The 21824-nt window shown below is 37.7% G+C and overlaps 2 protein-coding genes across 2 annotated transcripts; one reads left to right on the top strand and one right to left on the bottom strand.

Moving 5' to 3' along the window:
• Positions 1 to 333: 333 nt before the first annotated feature.
• Positions 334 to 5459, top strand: LOC148572583 (uncharacterized). Its single transcript, XM_088507604.1, has 3 exons — positions 334 to 2645; positions 2751 to 4495; positions 4900 to 5459. The coding sequence occupies exons 1-3, from the start codon at positions 334 to 336 to the stop codon at positions 5457 to 5459; spliced, it is 4617 nt and encodes a 1538-aa protein (XP_088363730.1).
• A 6719-nt stretch (positions 5460 to 12178) lies between these two features.
• On the bottom strand, positions 12179 to 14923 carry LOC107631312 (polygalacturonase-1 non-catalytic subunit beta-like). The gene is made up of 3 exons (XM_016334720.3): positions 14855 to 14923; positions 13463 to 14482; positions 12179 to 13186 (listed from the first exon to the last, which is right to left on the bottom strand). The coding sequence occupies exons 1-3, from the start codon at positions 14906 to 14908 to the stop codon at positions 12401 to 12403; spliced, it is 1860 nt and encodes a 619-aa protein (XP_016190206.1). The 5' UTR covers positions 14909 to 14923; the 3' UTR covers positions 12179 to 12400.
• Positions 14924 to 21824: the final 6901 nt, after the last annotated feature.

Here is a 21824-nt window from a genome sequence, read left to right as displayed (position 1 = left end):
ACCCTCAACAAACTCTAATATATACAGATTACATACTCAAGTTGTAGGTACGCTATTCACTCTAGTTTTCCTCCTAAACTCTCTCATACTGATACTTACTTGAGCGTCGGAGTCCCTTTTCAGGTACCCAACGTCGCCTCTCCAGTAGAAGACGACGTTCCTCTCCCATCACTCTAAGGAAAGCCAGTCTGTGTGTTATCAGAACGTGCTATACCTCGAAGTCAACTCTCATACAGAAACATTTGGCGCCCACCGTGGGGCCCGATTTATCTAACCCCATTTTTTCCTCTACTCTGTGCATTTTTTATCCCCTTTTCTTGTAGGACACAAACAATGGCGGATGAACAAAGCCACACTCCCTCCGACATCAACCAGCCGGAGATGTTAGCAATCAATGAGGCCCTCAGAGCCGAGAACCAAAGGATGGCCGAACTCCTGCGGCAAATGGAGCACGATCGTGCAAAGGGTGAACACAAAAACACCAAACAAAAAGAGGAAAATGACGAGCATTCCTCCGAAACCAAACAAACCACCCCCAAAACGACAAAGACTATAGTCAAAAGAACCAACCCCTTCACAAAACAAGTTATGAACTTCAAAATGCCCGAAAACCTCACCCTACCTTCAACCCTAAAACCTTACCAAGGAATAGGAAACCCAAACGTCCACGTAACCAAATTTTACACCATGATGTTCATGAATAAAGAGTCCGACCCCATCCTCTGCCGAACTTTTCCAACCTTCCTAGACGGGGCCGCACTTATCTGGTTTTCCAACTTACCTGAAGGTTCTATCTCAAGTTTCGATGAGTTAGCCGACCAATTCATCAACCACTTCGCGGCCTCAAAAATCTATGTCCACAACTCATACTATCTCAACACGATCAAGCAGGGACCGAATGAAAGCCTGAAGGATTACATGACCAGATTCGTGGAAGCGACTAATGAGATACCCAACCTGAATCCCGAAGTCCATCTCCACGCTCTAAAGAGTGGCCTCCGCCCAGGGAAATTCCAAGAGTCCATCGTCATAGCAAAGCCCAAAACTCTAGCCGAATTCCGAGAAAAAGCAACAACTCAAATCGAGGTAGAAGAGTTCCGAGCACTCCGGAGGGCCGAAAAATCCACCCCAAACAGGGAAGAAGACAGACGAAGCAGGCATCCAACCAGCAGGACAGACCAAAGGCCGTTCAGGCTAACACCTAAATTCGACACATACACCCCCTTTAACACAAAAAGAGAGGACATAGTAAAGGATATACTACACTCTAAACTCATCAAACCCCCAAGCAGAGCCGGTACCTACCAGGACCAGAGGCACGTGGACAAATCCAAATACTGTGCCTTCCATCAAAAGTACGGCCATACAACAGACGATTGCGTGATAGCAAAAGACGTCCTCGAAAAATTAGCACGCCAGGGATTGTTGGACAATTATATCGACACGCGAAGTCGAAGAAAAAACACCGAAGAACTCGGCCACCAACAAAAAACAACCGACAACCCCCGAGACAAGGGGAGAAAGGTAGACAATGATAACAATCTACCCCGCCGAATAATAAACTGTATTTCTGGTGGCTTTGCAGGTGGAGGATGCACAAGCTCGGCAAGAAAGAGGTCATACCGAGCTATGATGACTATGACAGAATCAACAATACCTCGGCCAACCAACGCGGACAAACCAGGAATATCATTCAGCCCCGAAGATTACAAGGCCGCCGACCAAAACCTAGACGACCCCGTAGTCATCACAGCACAAGTCGGAGAACCCCTGGTAAAAAAGATCCTCATGGACACGGGGAGCAGCGCCGACGTACTATTCTACTCAACCTTCCAAAAGATGAACCTGAGCGACAAACTCCTGCAACTGTCATCCGGGGAATTGGTAGGTTTCTCAGGTGAGCGAGTCTCTATCCGAGGTTACATTTGGTTACAAACTAGTTTCGGGGATTACCCCAACAGCAGAACTTTAGAAATACAATATTTGGTTGTAGATTGCAAAAGTCCACATAACATTATCCTAGGCAGACCGTCATTGAACGCGTTCAACGCTGTCGTTTCCACTGTACATTTGTGTGTCAAGTTTATTTCGCAGGACAACAAAGTGGTGACAATCCATGGTGACCAGAAAGAAGCCAGACAGTGCTATAACGCCAGTTTAAAAAATGAACAACCGAAACATCTAGACCAGCAATATGTCCAAGCAGTATACAACTCGGATCAACTACCTCCTTTTGCAGACATGGACCCAAGAACCAACAACCAGGAACGACCTATGCCCCTTGATGACCTCACCAAAGTGCAGTTGGCAAACAACAAAGATAGATACACATACCTCGGAAACACACTAAAGGAGGCAGAACGAACTCAACTGGTGGAGCTCTTAAGACAAAACATCGACTTATTCGCCTGGACCCCAGCAGATATGCCTGGAATAGACCCAAACGTTATCTGCCACAAACTAGCGATCAACCCGTCAATCCGACCTATAGCCCAGAAGAAGAGACACCTAGGAACTGACAAAAGGACAGCCTCTTTGGAGAAAACCCAGAAGTTATTATCCGCCGGGTTCATCAAGGAACTCAAGTACTCAACATGGTTGGCCAATGTCGTGATGGTAAAGAAGAATAATGGCAAATGGAGGATGTGTGTCGACTATACAGACCTCAATAAAGCCTGCCCAAAGGATACCTACCCCCTCCCATGCATTGACAAACTCGTGGACAATTCCTCTGGTTTCCGATGCTTAAGCTTTATGGACGCTTACTCCGGTTACAACCAAATACTAATGCATGAAGGAGACCAAGACAAGACTGCCTTTATCACTGACAACGACAACTTTTGCGACAAGGTCATGCCATTCGGACTCAAAAACGCAGGCGCCACCTACCAACGCCTCATGGATAAGATCTTCTCAAAACAAATCAGACGAAACATAGAAGTCTATGTCGACGATATGGTGGCAAAATCAACACAAACATCAAACCATGCTGAAGACTTAACAGAGATCTTCCAACAACTACGAAGATATAATATGAAGCTCAACCCGGAGAAATGTGCCTTCGGGGTACAAAGTAGGAAATTCCTCGGCTTCATGCTCACGTGCCGAGGTATAGAGGCAAACCCAGAAAAATGCCAAGCCATTCTCAATATGCGAAGTCCGAGGACAATAAAGGAAGTACAACAACTAACCGGCCGACATGCAGCACTAGCAAGGTTCCTACCCTGTATAGCACAACGATCGCATCACTTTTTCAAAAAGTTGAAGAAACAGGAACAATTCCACTGGTCCAAAGAATGTGAAACAGCCTTCACAGAACTCAAAACCCTACTCACAACACCTCCAATCCTCCAAACACCAGAAACAGGTAAACCATTATATTTGTATTTATCAATCACTAACCATGCTATCAGTTCTGTTTTAGTAACAGAAATAGACAAACAACAACACCCGGTATACTTCATCAGCAAATCACTTCAAGGCGCCGAGTCCCGCTATCCAAAGCTGGAGAAATTAGCCTTAGCACTCGTCATGACAGCCAGACGACTACGGCACTACTTTCAAAGCCATACCATCATAGTCAGAACAGAACAACCCCTAAGGCAGATACTGACGAGGCCCGAACTGGCAGGAAGGCTAATCAAGTGGTCCATCGAACTATCAGAATACGACATCCAATACCAGTCCAGAGGTGCCATCAAATCACAAACATTAGTCGACTTCGTCGCCGAGCTGACACAAGAAGACCAAGCTTCTAAAGAAAACCCATGGACGCTATACGGCGACGGGGCCTCAAACAGCAAAGGCTCCGGAGCAGGGATACTCCTCGAAAACACCCAAGGAATACAACTCGAACAATCGCTTCAATTCACCTTCCACGCAAGTAACAACCAGGAAGAATACGAAGCTTTAATAGCAGGATTACGCCTAGCACAAACCATGGGAATAACACAAATAAACGTCAAATGCGACTCCCTCTTGGTGGTGCAACGGGTGATGGGTAAGTTTCAGGTAAAAGACCCCCTCCTTGAAAAATACAATACAATGGTTAACAACCTCATAAGGGACTTCGATATATTCAATATTCTTCACATACCAAGGGAACAAAACAACAGAGCAGATCTTCTCTCCAAATTGTCAACAACAAGAAGTCAATACAACAACCCCATATTATCACAGCTAACACTGGATGAGCCCAGTGTTACCCTAACAACAGTTGCAAGTGTTATGCAGGAAGACGACTGGAGATCACCGATAGTTAATTACCTGAAAACAAGAATAATGCCCGACAACATCAAAGACACAAAGAAATTCAAAAGACAGGCTAGCTTCTACACCATATTGGGAACCGATCTATACAAGAGGGGATTCACGAGACCCCTCCTCCGATGCATAAGCACCGCCGAAGCAAAATTGGCCATGGACGAGGTCCACGAAGGAGTCTGTGGCACTCACATTGGCGGCAGAAGCTTAGCCGCGAAAATCCTCCGAGCCGGTTATTATTGGCCGACGTTAAAACAAGATTGCATGCGCAAAGTAACCCACTGCGACCAATGCCAACGCCATGCACCAATCATCCACAACCTAGCCGAGCAATTACATACATCCGAGGTATGCTGGTCATTCAACAAATGGGGACTAGACATCCTCGGGCCCTTCCCTCCAGCTCCGGGCCAGGTCAAATTTTTAATTGTTGCTATAGATTGCTTTACCAAATGGATAGAGGCTATACCATTAGCAAAATCACTTCTGAAAAAATGATTTCTTTCGTATGGAAAAACATCTTGTGTCGCTTTGGTATACCTCAATCCATCATCACTGATAATGGAAGACAATTTATAGATCAACGATTCACCAACTTTTTGCAAAATTTCAAAATAACCCAACAATTTTTCTCAGTTGAACATCCACAGACTAACGGTCTAGCAGAGACCGCCAATAAGATAATTTTGCAGGGCCTTAAGAAAAAACTGGAAGACTCAAAAGGGGAATGTGCCGAACTCATCCCTGAAGTAATTTGGAGCTACAACACCACGGAACAGTCCTCAACAAAAGAAACCCCGTTCAGACTGGTGTACGGGGGTGATGCTATGCTCCCAATCGAAGTATCCCTGCAAAGCAATAGGACCACAAACACAAATGAAAATGACAACATAGAAAGAAGAAAGACCGAGCTCGACCTGATGGAAGAAGATTACAACAAATCAACACTACAACAGCTAGCAACAAAACGAGCTATAGCACGAAAATACAACAAGAAAATCAAACCAAGGACATTTTCAGAAGGCGACCTCATACTCAGAAAGGTCGAAGACATAAGAAAGCCACACGGACATGGCAAACTAAGCGCAAATTGGGAAGGACCATTCAAAGTACACAAAGTCGTCGGCAAGGGTCTTACAAAATACAAAAGCTCGATGGAACTATCCTACCAAACACATGGAACATATCATCCCTGAAATTATACTTCAGCTAATGTATAAGTTGGACACGGTGATGCACTCTTTTTCCTACTACCAGATTTTCTCCCTAAGGAGGGTTTTGCTGGAGAGGTTTTAATGAGGCACACCACCCCGCACTTTCCAAATATATTAATACTATGACTCTATTCCTATTTGCACTACTTTATCAAAGTCCCAACAGGGCAAACGTCACATTTTCGATGTTTAAGCAAAACTTATCAAAGATAAAACACGGGTATAACAACTCAACAACTCAACCTCTCAAATAAGCAAACACAATCAATCTAAAACCCTGCGCAAATGCACCAATACACAATAGTAGGCATAATACTTACTCAAAATATACCAAAACAACAATAACCAAACCTCTGCCCGAGGAACAAGTTTCAATCAAAACATTCAAATAACAAAGTTGGCCTTCAAAAAGGCAACACTAACCTAATACAAAAAACTAACATACACAAGTCAAAGTTTTTTCTTTTCTTTTCTCTCTATGAAGCAAGATTCTCCCCTTGACCCTCGACATCGTCGTCATCTTCAACCAACTCACCCCCAACAATGACCTTACAAGGGTCCATCTTCGACAGATCACCATCCGGAAACAAGAACTTTGCTTGCTCAACAGCCCTATCGAATCCAGCCGCAAACATTTCAAGACCATGATTTTCCTTATCATCCTCAGCTTATTTCTTTTCAACCCCAAGCTCAACAATCCTACCCTCAAGCACAGCCTTTTCCTCACCAAACTTCTTCAATGACGATTCAGCCTCCTTAAGCTTCTCCCCTAGCTGGTTCACCAAATCCAATGCATCTCGGAGCTTACCACTTTTTTCCACATTTTCACGAATAAGCTGATCCATTGCAGCTTTGTCAAAGACAACCCCGGAGCGCTTTAACTCCTTAGTCCGACCAACACACATCAAGTGCGCTCCAATAACCTAAAGAAAAACACAAAGATATAAACCAGCAAAACAAAATATAACACAAAAAGAAAGCCCGTCAAATATACCTGCAAATACTGGGCAACCCCAACCTCACCCACTTCGTGAATAAGCTTAACATCTGAAGGATTCTGCACATGCTCATCCGCCATCAAAGTGAAAGGAAAATGCTCGCTCCATAAAGGCGTCAAATTATCATCACTCATATAGCTATGTAACACCTTCTGGTTCTCTGTAAACCTCTTCACTTGATCCAAGTTAACCTCGGACTCTAATTCCTCCTCGGCCATAACCTTACTCTTCTTCACCTCTCCTCTTCTTCTTTTAAAATTAACCTTCTTAGGCGAAGGTTGGTCGACCTCAGCACCTTTCTCGGCCATAGCTTGACTGGTAGAACCTTGCTTTTCAACATTCTTCGTTTGGAAGAAAGCTCGCAAACTGGACGAGGTCACTTTCGGCGCCTTGATAAACCACTATTTTATGGTTTATCTTATACTCAATTGAGTGGTTTTTATCAACTCTTTACCCACTTATTCATACTATTTGCATGTTTTACATTTTCCTTCCTGGTTTTGTGCTATGATTGAAAACATGCTTCTTTGATCTTATATTTTCTTATTATTAATTCTCTCTTATTAGCATTAGATGCCTTGATATGTGTGTTAAGTGTTTTTAGAGATTACAGGGCAGGAATGGCTCAGAGGATGGAAAGGAAGCATGCAAAAGTGGAAGGAATACAAGAAGTTGGAGAAATTGCTAAGCTGTCCAGCCTGACCTCTTCACACTCAAACGGCTATAACTTTAGCTACAGAGGTCCAAACGACGCGGTTCCAGTTTTTTTGAAAAGCTAACGTCCGAGGCTTCGATTTGATATATAATATGTCATAGTTGCCCTGACACTAGGCGACGCGAACGCGTGATCCACGCGGACGTGTCGCATCTGCGAACTTCAATCCGCGCGGCCGCGTGGACGACGCCTCCGCGTCACTTGTCCGCGACCTGAACGTACTAGAATACGCAGGGGGCAATTTCTGGGCTGTTTCTGACCCAGTTTTTGGCCCAGAAAGCACAGATTGAAGGCTATAAAGTCGGGGAATGCATCCATTCTAGAGAGAGCTCGCCAATTTTTACTTCCCATGATTTAGATTTAGTCTTGAGAGAGGTTCTCTCCTCTCTCTCTTAGGATTTAGGACTTCTCTTAGTTTGTAAGAGTGACTCTCGATCCAGGTTTTACGTTTCTTTGTTTTAGCTTCCCTTTCACTTTTATTTATTCCAGCACTTGAGTTGAGTATTTACTTTTATAATTGAATTTATGAATTATTCCATGTTACAGATTATTATTTGAATTAATGATATTTGAGGTATTTTCAGTTTATGATTGCTCTTTTTAATTTATGTTATCATTGTTTCCGATCTGAAGATATTTTATTCCAGCAATTTACTTTTTCCCCTTTTGGTCTTGGTTAAGAAATCAGTAACTCAACAGTTACCAACTCAGCATAATTGATAATCGTTATCTTGCTAATTGAACTGAACTTCAATAATCCTAACTTTTTCTTAGGAAATAAATAGGATTCGAAGGCCAAACTAATTAGTCCCTTGACTTTCCTTTGCTTTAGTAAAGGTCAACTAAGTGGAATCTAGATTCAACTTTCATCATTGTTGAGAGAGATAACTAAGTTAGACTTCCAATTTCTCTTACCTTGCCAAAAGTTTGCTTTACAGTTTTATTTATTTTAATTGCCATTTACTTTACTTGTCATTTAAATCACTAGCTTCTCACCTTCTAAACCCCAATTACAACCTTTATAGCCAATAATAAGAACATACTTCCTTGCAGTTCCTTGAGAAGACGACCTGAGATTTGAATACTCGGTTAACAATTTTTAAGGAGTTTGTTACTTGTGACAACCAAAACGTTTGTAAGAAAGGTTGATTGCTTGGCTTAGTAACTATACTTACAACGAGTATTCGTTATAACTTCTAAATCATCAATCTTCAGTTCTTTCACGCCTTCTCAACTACAAAAACACAAAGAAGATACATCATTATTCATAACCAAGTAACAACACACGAAACGGTCGAAAGCAGTTACCTATATATCCATCAAGGGCATCACTATCACCCTCTAAGTCAAGAAGATTGACAATAGACAGCAAGCTCGACGACGAAATATGATTCACCAGAAACTCCACAAGCATTTCATTCCTATACTCCATATTGTCCATACCAAGTATCTGCCTAGGCCTCGGAACCCAGAATAGAGGAAACCTCTCCAAAAGACACTCGTCGACAAACCACGGATACTCACCCTCTACAACGCCTACCTTCAGAAACATTGACTTGAAACCCTTATAGGAGGACCTATACAAACTAAAGATGGCGCGCCCAGGAACACTAGCCAAATTCAACCAACATCCCCGCCTAACCCCCTTACACTGAAACAACGCAAAGAAAACCTCCAGCGACGGTTGAACCTCCAAACAACTCATCAAAATCTGGAAAGCCCTAACAAACGCCCACGAATTAGGATGTAACTATGACGGGGCACACTTCAACTGCATCAACATACCACATTCAAACTCGGAAAAAGGAAACCTAACGCCCAGGTCAACAAAAATACAACTATAAATGAAAAAGAACTCAAACCCCTCTCCACGATGAAATACACAATCGTCAGCGGAACAAGGAAGAAACTTAAGTTTCAAATCACTACCCTCTCTAACCCAGGAAGAAACAGAACCTAATTGAGCAACACTAAGTTCATCATCAAACACAGAAGCATAGCCCTTCACCAATTCGGCAACCCACGAATACGGATTAACAGGATCCCAAACCCACACGTCTTCAACTAGTTTCACCTCTGTCTTCACAACTGCGCCTATCTCTACCTTCTTCCCCTTTCCCATTTTCAAACAACAATATCGAAGAGAAGACAAAGAACAACGACAAGACAAAGCAAATAAAGGGAGAGCACAACTAACCTTTACTCATCTTCCGCGAACAAGAGAGAAGAAAAAACGAAAAACCACATGCAAATGGATAGAACAAAAAACCAGACAGTTAGCCCACTACCCCTACCGCAAGCGTTACACCTCCCAGACCAAACCCTAGCCGTCCAACGTGCGGATCATCAAATTCAATCAACGGCCCGATCTTAAACACCCTTTTCCAAAACCCAAAGCGCATTAAATGCAGTTTCATTTTCCAAAATAAAAACTCTCTCTCCTACTAAGCACTCCGCGCGAAAATTCAAATCACAACAACTTGAAGTAAAAGCAGTGAACAAGTTAAGCTTGGGGGCTCCGAGTTATAGCTCGACACAAAACCAAAAATTCCCGCGAAAACCAGTTCCGAGTTATAACCCACGAGTATAAGCTTAACCTGTTCATAAATCGAGAAACAGGTCAACCTTGGGAGCTATGGTTCGTTAAAGTAAAGCAAAACAAACAACAACAAACTCGGAACTGAACTAACGCATGAACCCTCCCCAAATCTCTCATCAACTCCGAAAATAAAGGACACAATGGATGGAGGCTCCATCCACTCCAACAAATCTGCATAACCACCCTCAACAAACCCCAATATATACGGATTACATACTCAAGTTGTAGGTACGCTATTCACTCTAGTTTTCCTCCTGAACTCTCTCATACTGATACTTACTTGAGCGTCGGAGTCCCTTTTCAGGTACCCAACGCCGCCCCTCTAGTAGAAGACGACGTTCTTCTCCCATCACTCTAAGAAAAGCCAGTCTGTGTGTTATCAGAACGTACTATACCTCGGAGTCAACTCTCATACAGGAACAATATGTATTAATTATTTAGTAAAATTATATTTACTATTAGTATATTAATAATTAAAAAATACAATTCGTATATTAAAATTAGTCATTAAAATCAACCATCAATATATTATTTATATATAAATATATGTGTAATTTAATTTATTTTTAATATATATTTATATTCTAACATATATTTTATACTAATGACTGATTTTAACATGCACGTTGTATAATCATTAATAATTACAGCTTTTATTATAGAAATCAGAAGAGGGTTTCTTTTCATTAAAGTATCATGATTTACTCGATCATCGATATAGAGGTGATATCTTAACTATATTTTAATTATGTCAATAAAACTCATTAAATAAAACGGTTATTTAAAAAATAAAAAAGTGAAAAAAAAAAAAAAAACTCTTTTGCACTATTTGCTATCTTTAAAAGTATCAAATTACATATTCTATAAACTGAAAAATAAACAATACCTAAATCAAAATTCAAAAAGATAAATTCATTTTTCTCCTATCTTGGTATTATTTTTCTATCTACAAAAATACTGTTTATATTATACTAAAATTAGCTACAAAAGTTAACTACTAATGTATATATATATATATATATATATATATATATAATATGATTTAATTTATTTTTAGTGTATATTTATATTCTAATATATATTTTATATTAGTAACTGATTTTAATATATATGTAGTATAATCTATTTATTTATCTATTTATCTATTATATACAAGAAATATGAAAATATTTGGTGTCCAAATTATTTTTCTAAAATATATTTTTATATATATAATTTATAAAATAAAAATGTATTATTTATTATCTTAATTAATTTCAAATTTTTTATTATATTTATATAAAGAATTAATAAAAAAGTTGCTGTCCATTAATTAATATATTATGTATATATAAATGTGTTGTAAACTTTTGCACATACACCCGTTCATATATATTATGGCTTATGGGTGACATTATTTAAGTAGTCATTATTTTGTCGACATGACTGCTGTTTGTGGATATAATCACAAACTTTTATGTGTAAGCTGGTTTTCCTTCTTGTCCACCCTTCTAAAACGTGGAACGTGGACTATACTATCACTATAGTATGTCACTGTCTATTCATGCATTAATTATTGATGATCTAGCATTTCTAATTAATATTCCCCATAGGCCCATACTAAACCCACTGGCAAATCAAAACTAAAATGATTTGTAGTATTTGCGATGCTACGTGGCAATAATATATAACGGCTTACGTAGTTACGTCCAATTCAAATAATAGAGTAGTTAAAGAAATGACTAATAATTATATATTAATCAATAATGTTTAGAAAGAAAAAAAAATAATTTAAATTTATTTTATTTAATATTTATTAATTATCAAAATTATTAATAAATAATAAATAAGATAAGTATGAACTATTTTTTCTTTTCTCCATGTATACGTGGAGTTGATTTATATTCGTTGCATTAACTGGAATCCATAAAATACAAGCTTAGGAAGCAACCTCATAATTCCTTTACGTAATACTTGCACATCCGATATAGATGAAATATATGATATGGGTTAAGGATTGGATAATGGGAAATAAATGCCAAAAAAAAAAGGAAATATAATTTTTATTAAGATGCATTTTATAATTATGATTATGGTTGTTATGATAATTATAAAATTTTAGCTAAAATTAAGTCACATTATTTATTTACTTTGTAGCAACGCTTCTCAATTTTAAAAAATAATAAAAAAGAGTGTTTAAATTAAGTGTTATTAAATTAAAAAATAATTTTAATTTTAACTAAGTTTTCAAAAATATTGTCAATATGTCATAGTAGTCATCACAAAATTTACCTTTTATAAATAGAGATTGAGTAATACTTATTATTATGTAAATACAAAATGCAGATCTGATTCGTTGTTGGCTTACAACTAGTCAACTACCATGGTAGAGAAACCATAAAATACACACTTAAAAAGGCAATCTCGTCATTATATTTTAACAACTATATAAACTATATATACTCGGATCCAAATGCATGACCACAAAAAAATAATAGTAAGAACTAATAAATAATAATAAAGGACCACGGTCTGACGACCATGACTTAACTTGGTAGTAGGGATGAAATTAAAATCTTATATTAACTGATGATGGAGAGGTTGCTTCAAATCCATTATTATCCGTTGTTCCTCAATTAGCAATGGTCCAAGTCATATCGTTCTCAAAGATCCAATGGCAAACCTCAATCTTACCAGGACCCGATCCAAGGGCCAAGAATGCACCATGGGTTGGGCTCCATGCAGTGGTGTCCAAGTGACAGATGGCAACACCGTGGTTAATCTTAGCTTTCGTATTCGGGTCCGAAAGATCCGCTTCGTAAACCCGAACCTTAGGAACCGAGTGGCAGTAATACAATAAGTAAGGGAACAAGCTCTGATGGCAAGAAACAGATTTGGTTACTTTCCCACCGTTGATCCCTTTGACCTTACTCACCATCACATTCTTCTTTGACCCGTTAACGTTCTCGGTGCTTCTAACGGTAATGTCACGCCCCAAAACGGAAGTTGCAAAGTCGATCATGTCCTCCACAGATCCAACGCATCGTTTTGTCTCCCCCGCGCTGGGAGCTCGGGTGCACTCTCCCATGGAGTCTTTTATCATCTTGTCCATGGAGGATTCATCGGATGCCTTGAAGATGCGCTTGAGCTCGGAGGTGGAAAAGGGTAATTTGGTCAAAATGGAGCGGGGCAAGAATGACCTTTTTGGCATCTTGTCCTTGATGTCCGGCATGGGCATAATAGTGCCTTCCTTTAGCATGCTTTCGCGGAAGAATTTGCCTGGTTCCACCCATTTTTTGGCCAGACTGCCACTAATATGGGCGGAAGAAGTGGTGGCGTTGGTGTAGCCGGAGAAGGAGACACCGTCTTTGTTGTACTCTTTGAAGGTGGTGTTCACACCGTATTCTTTGAACCCAGCCTTTTATGCAACCAACAAATTACAAAATCATAAATTCAATTCTTAAAATACTGCTAATAATACTCATACTGAAATATTCTTACGTGCTTTGAAAGTAACAAAGTTAAAAATCATAATATAATGAGTTAAATATATCACGTATACGTAAAAATAATAAGAAAAATATGAGAAATTTATTATTTATATTTATTAGTTAATAATTAATATTTAAAAGTATAAATTAAAAATATTTAAGTTAATAATTAAAAGTGATTCTCAAGAAACAATAGAACTGACCTTGCCCGTAGAATTGACGGCGTAGCCTTTAAAGGTATCGGAGCCTTCATTGAAGGATTGGCCGTAGCTGGTGAAAGTGGCCGCTCCTTGGTTTGATCCCTTATCGTACGAAGAAAACGAGGTATCACCGACGTTCGCCTGATTTCTGTAGTTCGTGAATGCTTGCGTTCCTCCGGTGGTTCCAGCCCCATAGTTACTGAAATTCTCTTCAGGCACGTTCATGTTTATCCCATAGTTCGTGAACGTCTCGTTCTGTCCCGCTCCACCACCGCCATAGCTAGTGAACGACGACGCCGCCACGTTCGAGTTGTTACCATAGCTGTCAAACTCGCTCACGGCTCCGGCAGCGTTTTTGCCGTAGTTCGAGAACGTTTGCTCTCCGGCATTGTCGTCGTCGCTGTACTTGGAGAATTGTTCTTGCCTTCCGCCGGTTTCCTCGCCGTACGATGAGAACCGGAGGGTTGGGTCGTTTGTGTTGGTTCCGTACTGTGTGAATTCGCCGGTGCCGCCTCCGGAACCTTTGCCGTAGGTATTGAAGCGTTGTTCGAAGTTACTGTTGCCTTCACCGTAGCTCGTGAAGGTCTCGTTTCCGCCACCGGAATTGCGGCTGTAGGAGCGGAACTCGTTAAACCCGGGGTTGCCAAAGCCGTCGGAGTAGTTCTTGAAGTTGTTGACGCTTCCGGCTCCGCCGATGCCGTAGCTGGTGAAGTTCTGGCCGTCTTCGTAGCCGGTGAAACTTTGGCTCTTGTCTTGCTTGGAGAGATTGGGCTTGATGTCCGGGAGACAAAGAAGTTGCGCGGCGGAACAGAACTCAGGGAGGCGCGTGGTGAGGGCGTTGGTGGCGGCGAGTTTGGCGTAATAAGCGGCTTGAATGGCGGTTAGTGGTGACGCCTTGGAGGTGAGGAAGGATGGCTTTGGAAGCGTGTTTTGAATGACTTTGTCCCAGTACCGCAGCGCGTACGCCTTTGGCGTGAACGGATTTTTGTCTCCACCTTTGGCGCCGCTGCTGGAGAAACCAATCTGCGTGTGAATAATGCATTTGATGAGAAGAATGTTATTAGTTTTTTTTCGATCACATAATGTGTTAGACTGGAAATTAATCTTAAAATTTTAATTCTACTTGTACTTAAAAAAATTTTATGTACAGGATTTCAATTTGCAAGCGAAATAATTAATTATGATGGATAATACATATAGTATGTAGAAAAAGACCACTTTAATTTACGGTGGTTAATATATATATATATATATATATATATAATGTAAGTTACATAATCATAATAATAATAATAATAGTAATAATGCACAAATGATATTAGCCTAAATTACGTAAAGTCGTAAACATGAAAGTGGATATGTAAAATTATGACGTAGAGAGAAGGATACGCTTACAGCGAGGGATGAGAAGAGGAGGAGGATGAAGAGAAAAAGGGTGCTCGTCATCATGTTGCCCAAAGAGTGCGAGAAGAGACTGTTTTGAATTTGGTGGGAGGTTTGGTTTGGTTGTTGACTTGTTTGTATGAAGGAATTTATAGGAGTGTGGAGTGTACGTTATAATATATTCAGAATATTATATATTAATATTGTATCTACATATATCTCATATTGATTTTATACAAACAAGTACTGATATAAAATTATAAGGAATATATGTAGATATAATATCTTGAATATATTATAATATTTTCTTATTAAATATACAAAATCAATAACAAATATATTTAGATATTATATTAATGTATAATATCTTAAACATTTTCTAATATAGAGGGAGCAGATATAAAGAGATAATACAAGAAGGCCTAATTAAAAAAATTAGTCAATTTAATGTAAATGTAAAGTAAAATAAAAAAAATTAATTACCTATAATTTCTCATAGTAGAATAATTATGACGACGACTAATAATAATAATAATAATAATAATAATAATAATAATAATAATAATAAAATAAATAAATAAATAAATAAAAACTCGTATAATTTATTTTTATGTAAAATTAATAGTTGATAATTGTTAAATAATAATTTAGTCATCAAATTAAATATATTAAATTATTTAATATTTTTTTACTATTAACTTTACATAAAAATAATTATAGCATGTGAGTTTTCATAATATAATAATAATAATAATAATTTTCTTTTTTGAAGTTGGTTGGTGTATAATTCGTTACTCGGTGAACACTTCTGAACTTTTTGACACTCAAATCACTAAATGAGTAATAAATTTTACATAATACAATAAATTTAACAATTTTTTTATGCTTTCGTTTATATTTAAAAATGAAAAATAACAGTTGTATCTTTGAGTAATAGTATTTTAAACAAAAAATAATAACATATTTGATATTTTAGTACTTGTTTGAATGATAATTATTGACAGACAATTTATAATATTTATGGTCAAATTATAACGTATAATCGATATGTAACGGTCATATCAATAATAATAATTAAGTAATTAATATTTTTGTATTATTGTCATCTTATTATTTATTTGTATTTAGAATTATTGGGTAAAAGATAAGTAATTTTTTCATTTTTTGGTGTCTTAAAAGATAAAGTAATTGAAGATTACTTTATTTTATCAAAATATGAAAATATGTAATAAATAAAAATATTGTAAATTGAAAAATATATTTTATTAATATAATATATAGTTTGACTAGTTTATAGTATATTTATAAATAAACTAACACGTATATGAACCCATACAATAAATGAATGAAACAGATTTGTCGCCTACACTAAAAAAAGATTGAACTCCGCCTATTTTTTTTTATCTTAAATTAGTCCACACATTAAATTGTAATGCATCTAATCCACTCATATTTTTGCAAACACATGTATAAATTTGACTTAAACAGCATATATATAGAGAAAGGTGGCCCATAGAGAAATTTTAGAAAATTAATTTTTTAATTAATATTAGTCAATATTTTAAATTAAATTTTTATTTTTATATTATTAAATTTTAAAATTTAATCCTTAATATTAATAAAAAATAATAATTTCTTTTGATCACGTAGTATTATTTATATATATAAACCACTCTTGACTAGTAACCAAAAAAAAAAAAAAAAAACTGTTTCGAGGGGCAAAGTCTTCTGTAGTCTAAGAAGAGTAATAACCCTCCCAAATTCTATTTACGTACTCTGTTACACTTTCATTTGCATTCTTTGTTGTTCCATTTTGTTTTTGATGCAATACTGTCTGTTTTCTTGTAGTGTGGCGCGTCGTGGGACGAAGCCGTAGAGGTTGCGTGTCGCAACAGTGGCAACTCCACAAGAAGAATGGCGCAACACGCGGCACAAGTGAAGAGTGGCGTGACACGACAGCAGCGGTGCAGATGGTGATTGCACGCGATCGCGTCACTTTGCGCACCTTCCTCTTACATTGGCGACGTGACGAGGAGGAGGAGAGGATGTGCGACAGCTGCCACCAGTGGCGGGGGCGCATTGTGGGGGGAGGGGATGCGTCCGTCTGAGTGGCGGAGCGTTGACGCAATGAGATGGAATAGAGACGTGGTGTGAGAGTGTGTTCAGAGAAAATTGTGTCGCCTATTCTTAATAATTCAAAAACAAAATCTAATTATTCTAATTAATTAATCTTTTAAGTTTTTGTTTATGTGAGCTGATCTTTGTATTATTCCTGATGGTTATGAGTAGGTAAGAGAAAGAGGATTGAATTTTGGTTTTTTTTTTTTTTTTTTCATGTAAACTTGATATCTGTTAAGAAAATAAAGGAGAAATTTTGGTTTTGTCTTTTAATACGGTAGGAGATATTTTTGTTTTTCAGTCTCTATCATAATAGTGATTAGAATTTTACTATTCTTTCAATAGATTTATATTCACCAATTTTTTTTAGAATCTACCCAATTTTATCTGGGATAAATTCATAAATTCAGATTCTAACCCAATTTGAATTTGATTAGGACTCAAACCTAACTTTCAACAGCAAAATGCTAACTCAACTTACAAGAGAATCTTCTCAAGATCATGACATAAAATAAAAAAACTGACAAAGAATTTTTGAAATAACTATATAGCTTTTTTCTAAGTCTAACTCATTGCCCTCTTAAGCGTAATTTAAGACTTAAAATAAATTTTAAAGATTAATTTAAATATTAATTCTAAAATTTTGTGCATATTCTAATTAAGGATTCCGGTAGGGAGACAATGGACTATTTGTATAATGTGTACAATGGGCTATTGAGTTACAAAATGAACATCTCTCATACTATCTAGAATAACCATTCGAGTATTAGCGATAATAAACATCTTTCCAAAAGCTTAAGCTGATTTTGGGGTTCACCAAAGATTAAAACTCTTGACCTTTCGAATCTAGTGTCTAATATTATATCATAATACTACTCATCCAAAAAGTTTCAGCTAATAAAAAACAGTAACACTAATGATTATATTCTATTGGCTCCTCGTACTTTCCCTAATTAATATTCCCCAATTATACTAGCAAAACAAAACTGAAATGGCTTGTAGTATTTGCGATGATGCATGGTACTAATAACGGGTTACGTCCAATTCAAATAATGGAGTAGTTAAAGAAATGGGCAATTGTTATATATTTACTATCCTAAAAATACAAAATACAAGTAGATGTGATTGACTAAAACTCCATTTTGGTCCCTGAGATTCACGCGATTATTCATTTTGGTCCTCGAGATTTAAAATTACCTATACTTGTCTTCCAGATTTAGATCCGGGCACCAATGTAGTCCCTCAACCCTTTCCGGTGATGACTCAGCAAACGGAGTGCCTTGGTGGCACCCTCCCTGCCACGCTGGACCCTGCAACGGCTAGCTGACGTGGCGAGGGTTGTATTTGTACCCAATTTAGTCCCTAAAACCTAATTTTCTCTCATTTATTTGAGTTAGGTTCTTCTTCAACTTCCGTCTTCCTTCCTCTTGTCTTCTTATCCATCGGCCACTTCTCTAAGTATGCCCAAGCATCTTTATTTAACCTTTTGATCTTGTCCATTCCATCCCTGAATTCTTGGTATGTTGTTGCCCTTGCACATTCCCACATAAGTCCCTGTAGCTGTAAGTCCTTCCAATTCTTGTTGAAATTTTTCCATAAATGCCAGACGCAAAAATGGTGATGCACATCAGGCATCACTGCTTTCAATGCTGATATCAGTCCCTGCCAGATTCAATAAACATTATAAACATTATACAGACATAATAGTCCTTGAAATTATAATATTGACACATAATAGTCCCTGACATTTGATTACTATCCCCATAATAGTCCCTACAATTGAAGGTCGTGACCCATACAAGTCCACATATAATGATCCAGTAAGTATATAACATGCTTATAGGACATCCTGATGAATTAGACAACCAATAATTACAAGTTCTCCATATAATGCATACAAGCATAATGAAAGCACAATTCTTCAAGTAAGCATAACAACACAATTCTTTCCCTAACAACTAACCATCAATATCCAATGATCTCACAATTCCAACCAATAATTATAAGTTCTCCATATAATGCATACAAGCATAATGAAAGCACAATTCTTCAAGTAACCATAACAGCACAATTCTTTCCCTAACAACTAACCATCAATATCCAATGAAAGCACAATTCTTCGCGGTAAGCATAACAACACAATTCTTAATATAAGATCACATAAAATGAAAGCAAGACAATCAATATAAGATCACACCTTTTGCATATCTGATATGAAACACCAGTCATGATCTTTATAATACCCCAAGTCCTGATGAAGTAGCTCAAGAAACTATCTCCATGTCTCTGTATTCTCTACTCTGACAATAGCATCTGTAACAACGCCTGCGAAGCTTACAACCTCCCAACGCTCCATGCTAGGTTCATCTTCATTCTACCATTGACTCTATCAGAATCTGTTATTCTAGCACTTTTCTCTTGTTCAATGTCAGCACAAACAAACATACCACACCAAGTCTTTTCCCTTGTTTGAAATGAACCAACAAAAGATGATGAAATAGGCAAGAACAAATGAACAAAATATCATATATTTAACTTATATTATAATTGAGACATCTAAAAAATGGCTTGTTTGGATTTGATTCTGTTCCAGACCATCGCAGAACTAGACGGTAACCATACCCACACCATTCCGACACTCTCACACTTCTGTTCCGGCTTTGTGACGTGGCCCAATTACTGCTTGAACGAGAGCGAATTGAGTTTCTAGCTGCGGTGCTCCCACCACCCACCATGGTGCTGCAACTAATAACGACAAATGACAAATATTTAACAAGAAGAATAGCAACAACAAAAAGAAGAAGATAAAGAAGAATAAGAAGACAAGAGGAAGGAAGACGGAAGTTGAAGAAGAACCTAAACAACAACAAGAAGAAGAAGATAAAGAAGAATAAGAAGACAAGAGGAAGGAAGACGGAAGTTGAAGAAGAACCTAACTCAAATAAATGAGAGAAAATTAGGTTTTAGGGACTAAATTGAGTACAAATACAACCCTCGCCACGTCAGCTAGCCGTTGCAGGGTCCAACGTGGCAGGGAGGGTGCCACCAAGGCACTCCGTTTGCTGAGTCATCACCGGAAAGGGTTGAGGGACCACATTGGTCCCCGGATCTAAATCTGAAGGACAAATATAGGTAATTTTAAATCTCGAGGACCAAAATGAGTAATCGCGTGAATCTCAGGGACCAAAATGAAATTTTAGTCAGACGTGATTTATATTTGTTGCATTGATGGTTACCAAAAAACTATAAGGTCACCAAAAAATATTCGTTGCATTAATTCAAATCCATAAACAATTATAATTTGTATACACTAAAAAACAGTAATTAAATTAGTTACTTATATAAAATATAATTTAAAATTAATAACTAATTTTTTATATGCACATAATATGTTTATCCACAAAATACAAGCTTAGGAAGCAATCTCATATTTTATTTACGCAATAATTATACATCCGGCGGATGAAATAAATGATGTGGGTTAAGAATTAGATAATGAAACAAACGCAAGAGAAATTAAATTAAACTGGAAATTTTAAGAAATATTTTATACTTGATATAATTGCAGTGGTTATGAATATGATTACTATAAAATTTGAACTAAAATTAAGTTGATATTTTTTATTGTTTAACAAATTTTTATTTTATTAAATAAAAAATTGACCAAATTAAAAATATTATCAAATAATATAATAAAAAATATGTTCTGGCAAGGATACTCTGCTCCGCGCTATACGTCGGTTCTGGAGGAGATGATCTCGTCTGTTACTGGGAGTATCTGACTTGAACGTGAACCCGAGCGTGGTACTTGCAAAAAAGACTCTGACGCCCAAGTCAGTTAAGAATATATTCTAAAAGCTTATGAATATGATCGAATTATTGCTCTGTAACTTGTGTGTACTTACTGACGTTGTTGTCGTTTTTATAGACTTGAGGTTTTGATTTTGTTTGGAAGTTAGTTTGAGTGAATCTCAGATAAGGCCGAGATTCATGGAGAGTGACGTTTACGTGATAAGATTTTGTTCAACTGCAGGTTTGAATTGCTCAACGTAACCGAGATAAAAGTCGTAAGGTTCCGAATTTGCAGGGTACGATACATATAGCCCCCAAGCTTGAGTTGCATGTTCGGAGTTTTAGCAAGTTGAGCTTTTTGGACGACTTATATGTCGGCTTTAGTTGAACCTCGTAGCCCCCAAGCTCAACTATGCGTGCGCGGGGTTTTTGATTAAATATTTTGAAACATTCTGTTTTGGGGAAAGTGCTGCCATTAATTCCTTAATTACCGTGAATGAACTGTTTTTGCCCTAGGGTATCTCAACGGTTAATGTATTGGTCTTCTGATGAGCGGATATTTTATACGCTTTTTGGGGATAATTTCATATAGTTTAGAGTATGTTTTAGTTAGTTTTTAGTCTATTCCTAGTAGTTTTTAAGAAAAATTCATATTTCTGGACTTTACTATGAGTTGTGTATTTTTCTGTAATTTCAGGTATTTTTCTGGCTGAAATTGAAGGAGCTGAGCAAAAATCTGATTCAGGCTGAAAAAGGACTGCTGATGCTGTTGGATTCTGACCTCCCTGCACTCAAAGTGAATTTTCTGGAGCTACAGAACTCGAAATGGCATGCTTCCAATTGCGTTGGAAAGTAGACATCCAGGGCTTTCCAGCAATATATAATAGTCCATACTTTGCACAAGGATAGACGACGTAAACTGGCGTTCAACGCCAGTTCTCTGCCCAATTCTGGCGTCCAGCGCCAGAAAAGGATAAAAAACTGGAGTTGAACGCCCAAACTGGCATAAAAACTGGCGTTCAACTCCACAAATGGCCTCTGCACGTGACTCACTTAAATCTCAGCCCCAGCA

This window comes from Arachis ipaensis, chromosome B3, assembly GCF_059453495.1.
Source record: "Arachis ipaensis isolate K30076 ecotype BB chromosome B3, ASM5945349v1, whole genome shotgun sequence".
Lineage (NCBI taxonomy): Eukaryota > Viridiplantae > Streptophyta > Magnoliopsida > Fabales > Fabaceae > Arachis > Arachis ipaensis.
This window is presented reverse-complemented; position numbering and strand designations above follow the sequence as displayed.

What these genes read in the sequence shown, in the direction of transcription:
- LOC107631312 (XM_016334720.3), bottom strand. Translation starts at nt 14,908, where the DNA reads ATGATGACGAGCACCCTTTTTCTCTTCATCCTCCTCCTCTTCTCATCC. An exon ending in TCCTCTTCTCATCCCTCGCT is followed by an intron (nt 14,483 to 14,854) that starts GTAAGCGTATCC and finishes ATTCACACGCAG; the next exon opens with ATTGGTTTCTCCAGCAGCGG. An exon ending in CCGTCAATTCTACGGGCAAG is followed by an intron (nt 13,187 to 13,462) that starts GTCAGTTCTATT and finishes GTTGCATAAAAG; the next exon opens with GCTGGGTTCAAAGAATACGG.
- LOC148572583 (XM_088507604.1), top strand. Translation starts at nt 334, where the DNA reads ATGGCGGATGAACAAAGCCACACTCCCTCCGACATCAACCAGCCGGAG. An exon ending in AATAATGGCAAATGGAGGAT is followed by an intron (nt 2,646 to 2,750) that starts GTGTGTCGACTA and finishes CCGATGCTTAAG; the next exon opens with CTTTATGGACGCTTACTCCG. An exon ending in CGCGAAAATCCTCCGAGCCG is followed by an intron (nt 4,496 to 4,899) that starts GTTATTATTGGC and finishes AATTTTTCTCAG; the next exon opens with TTGAACATCCACAGACTAAC.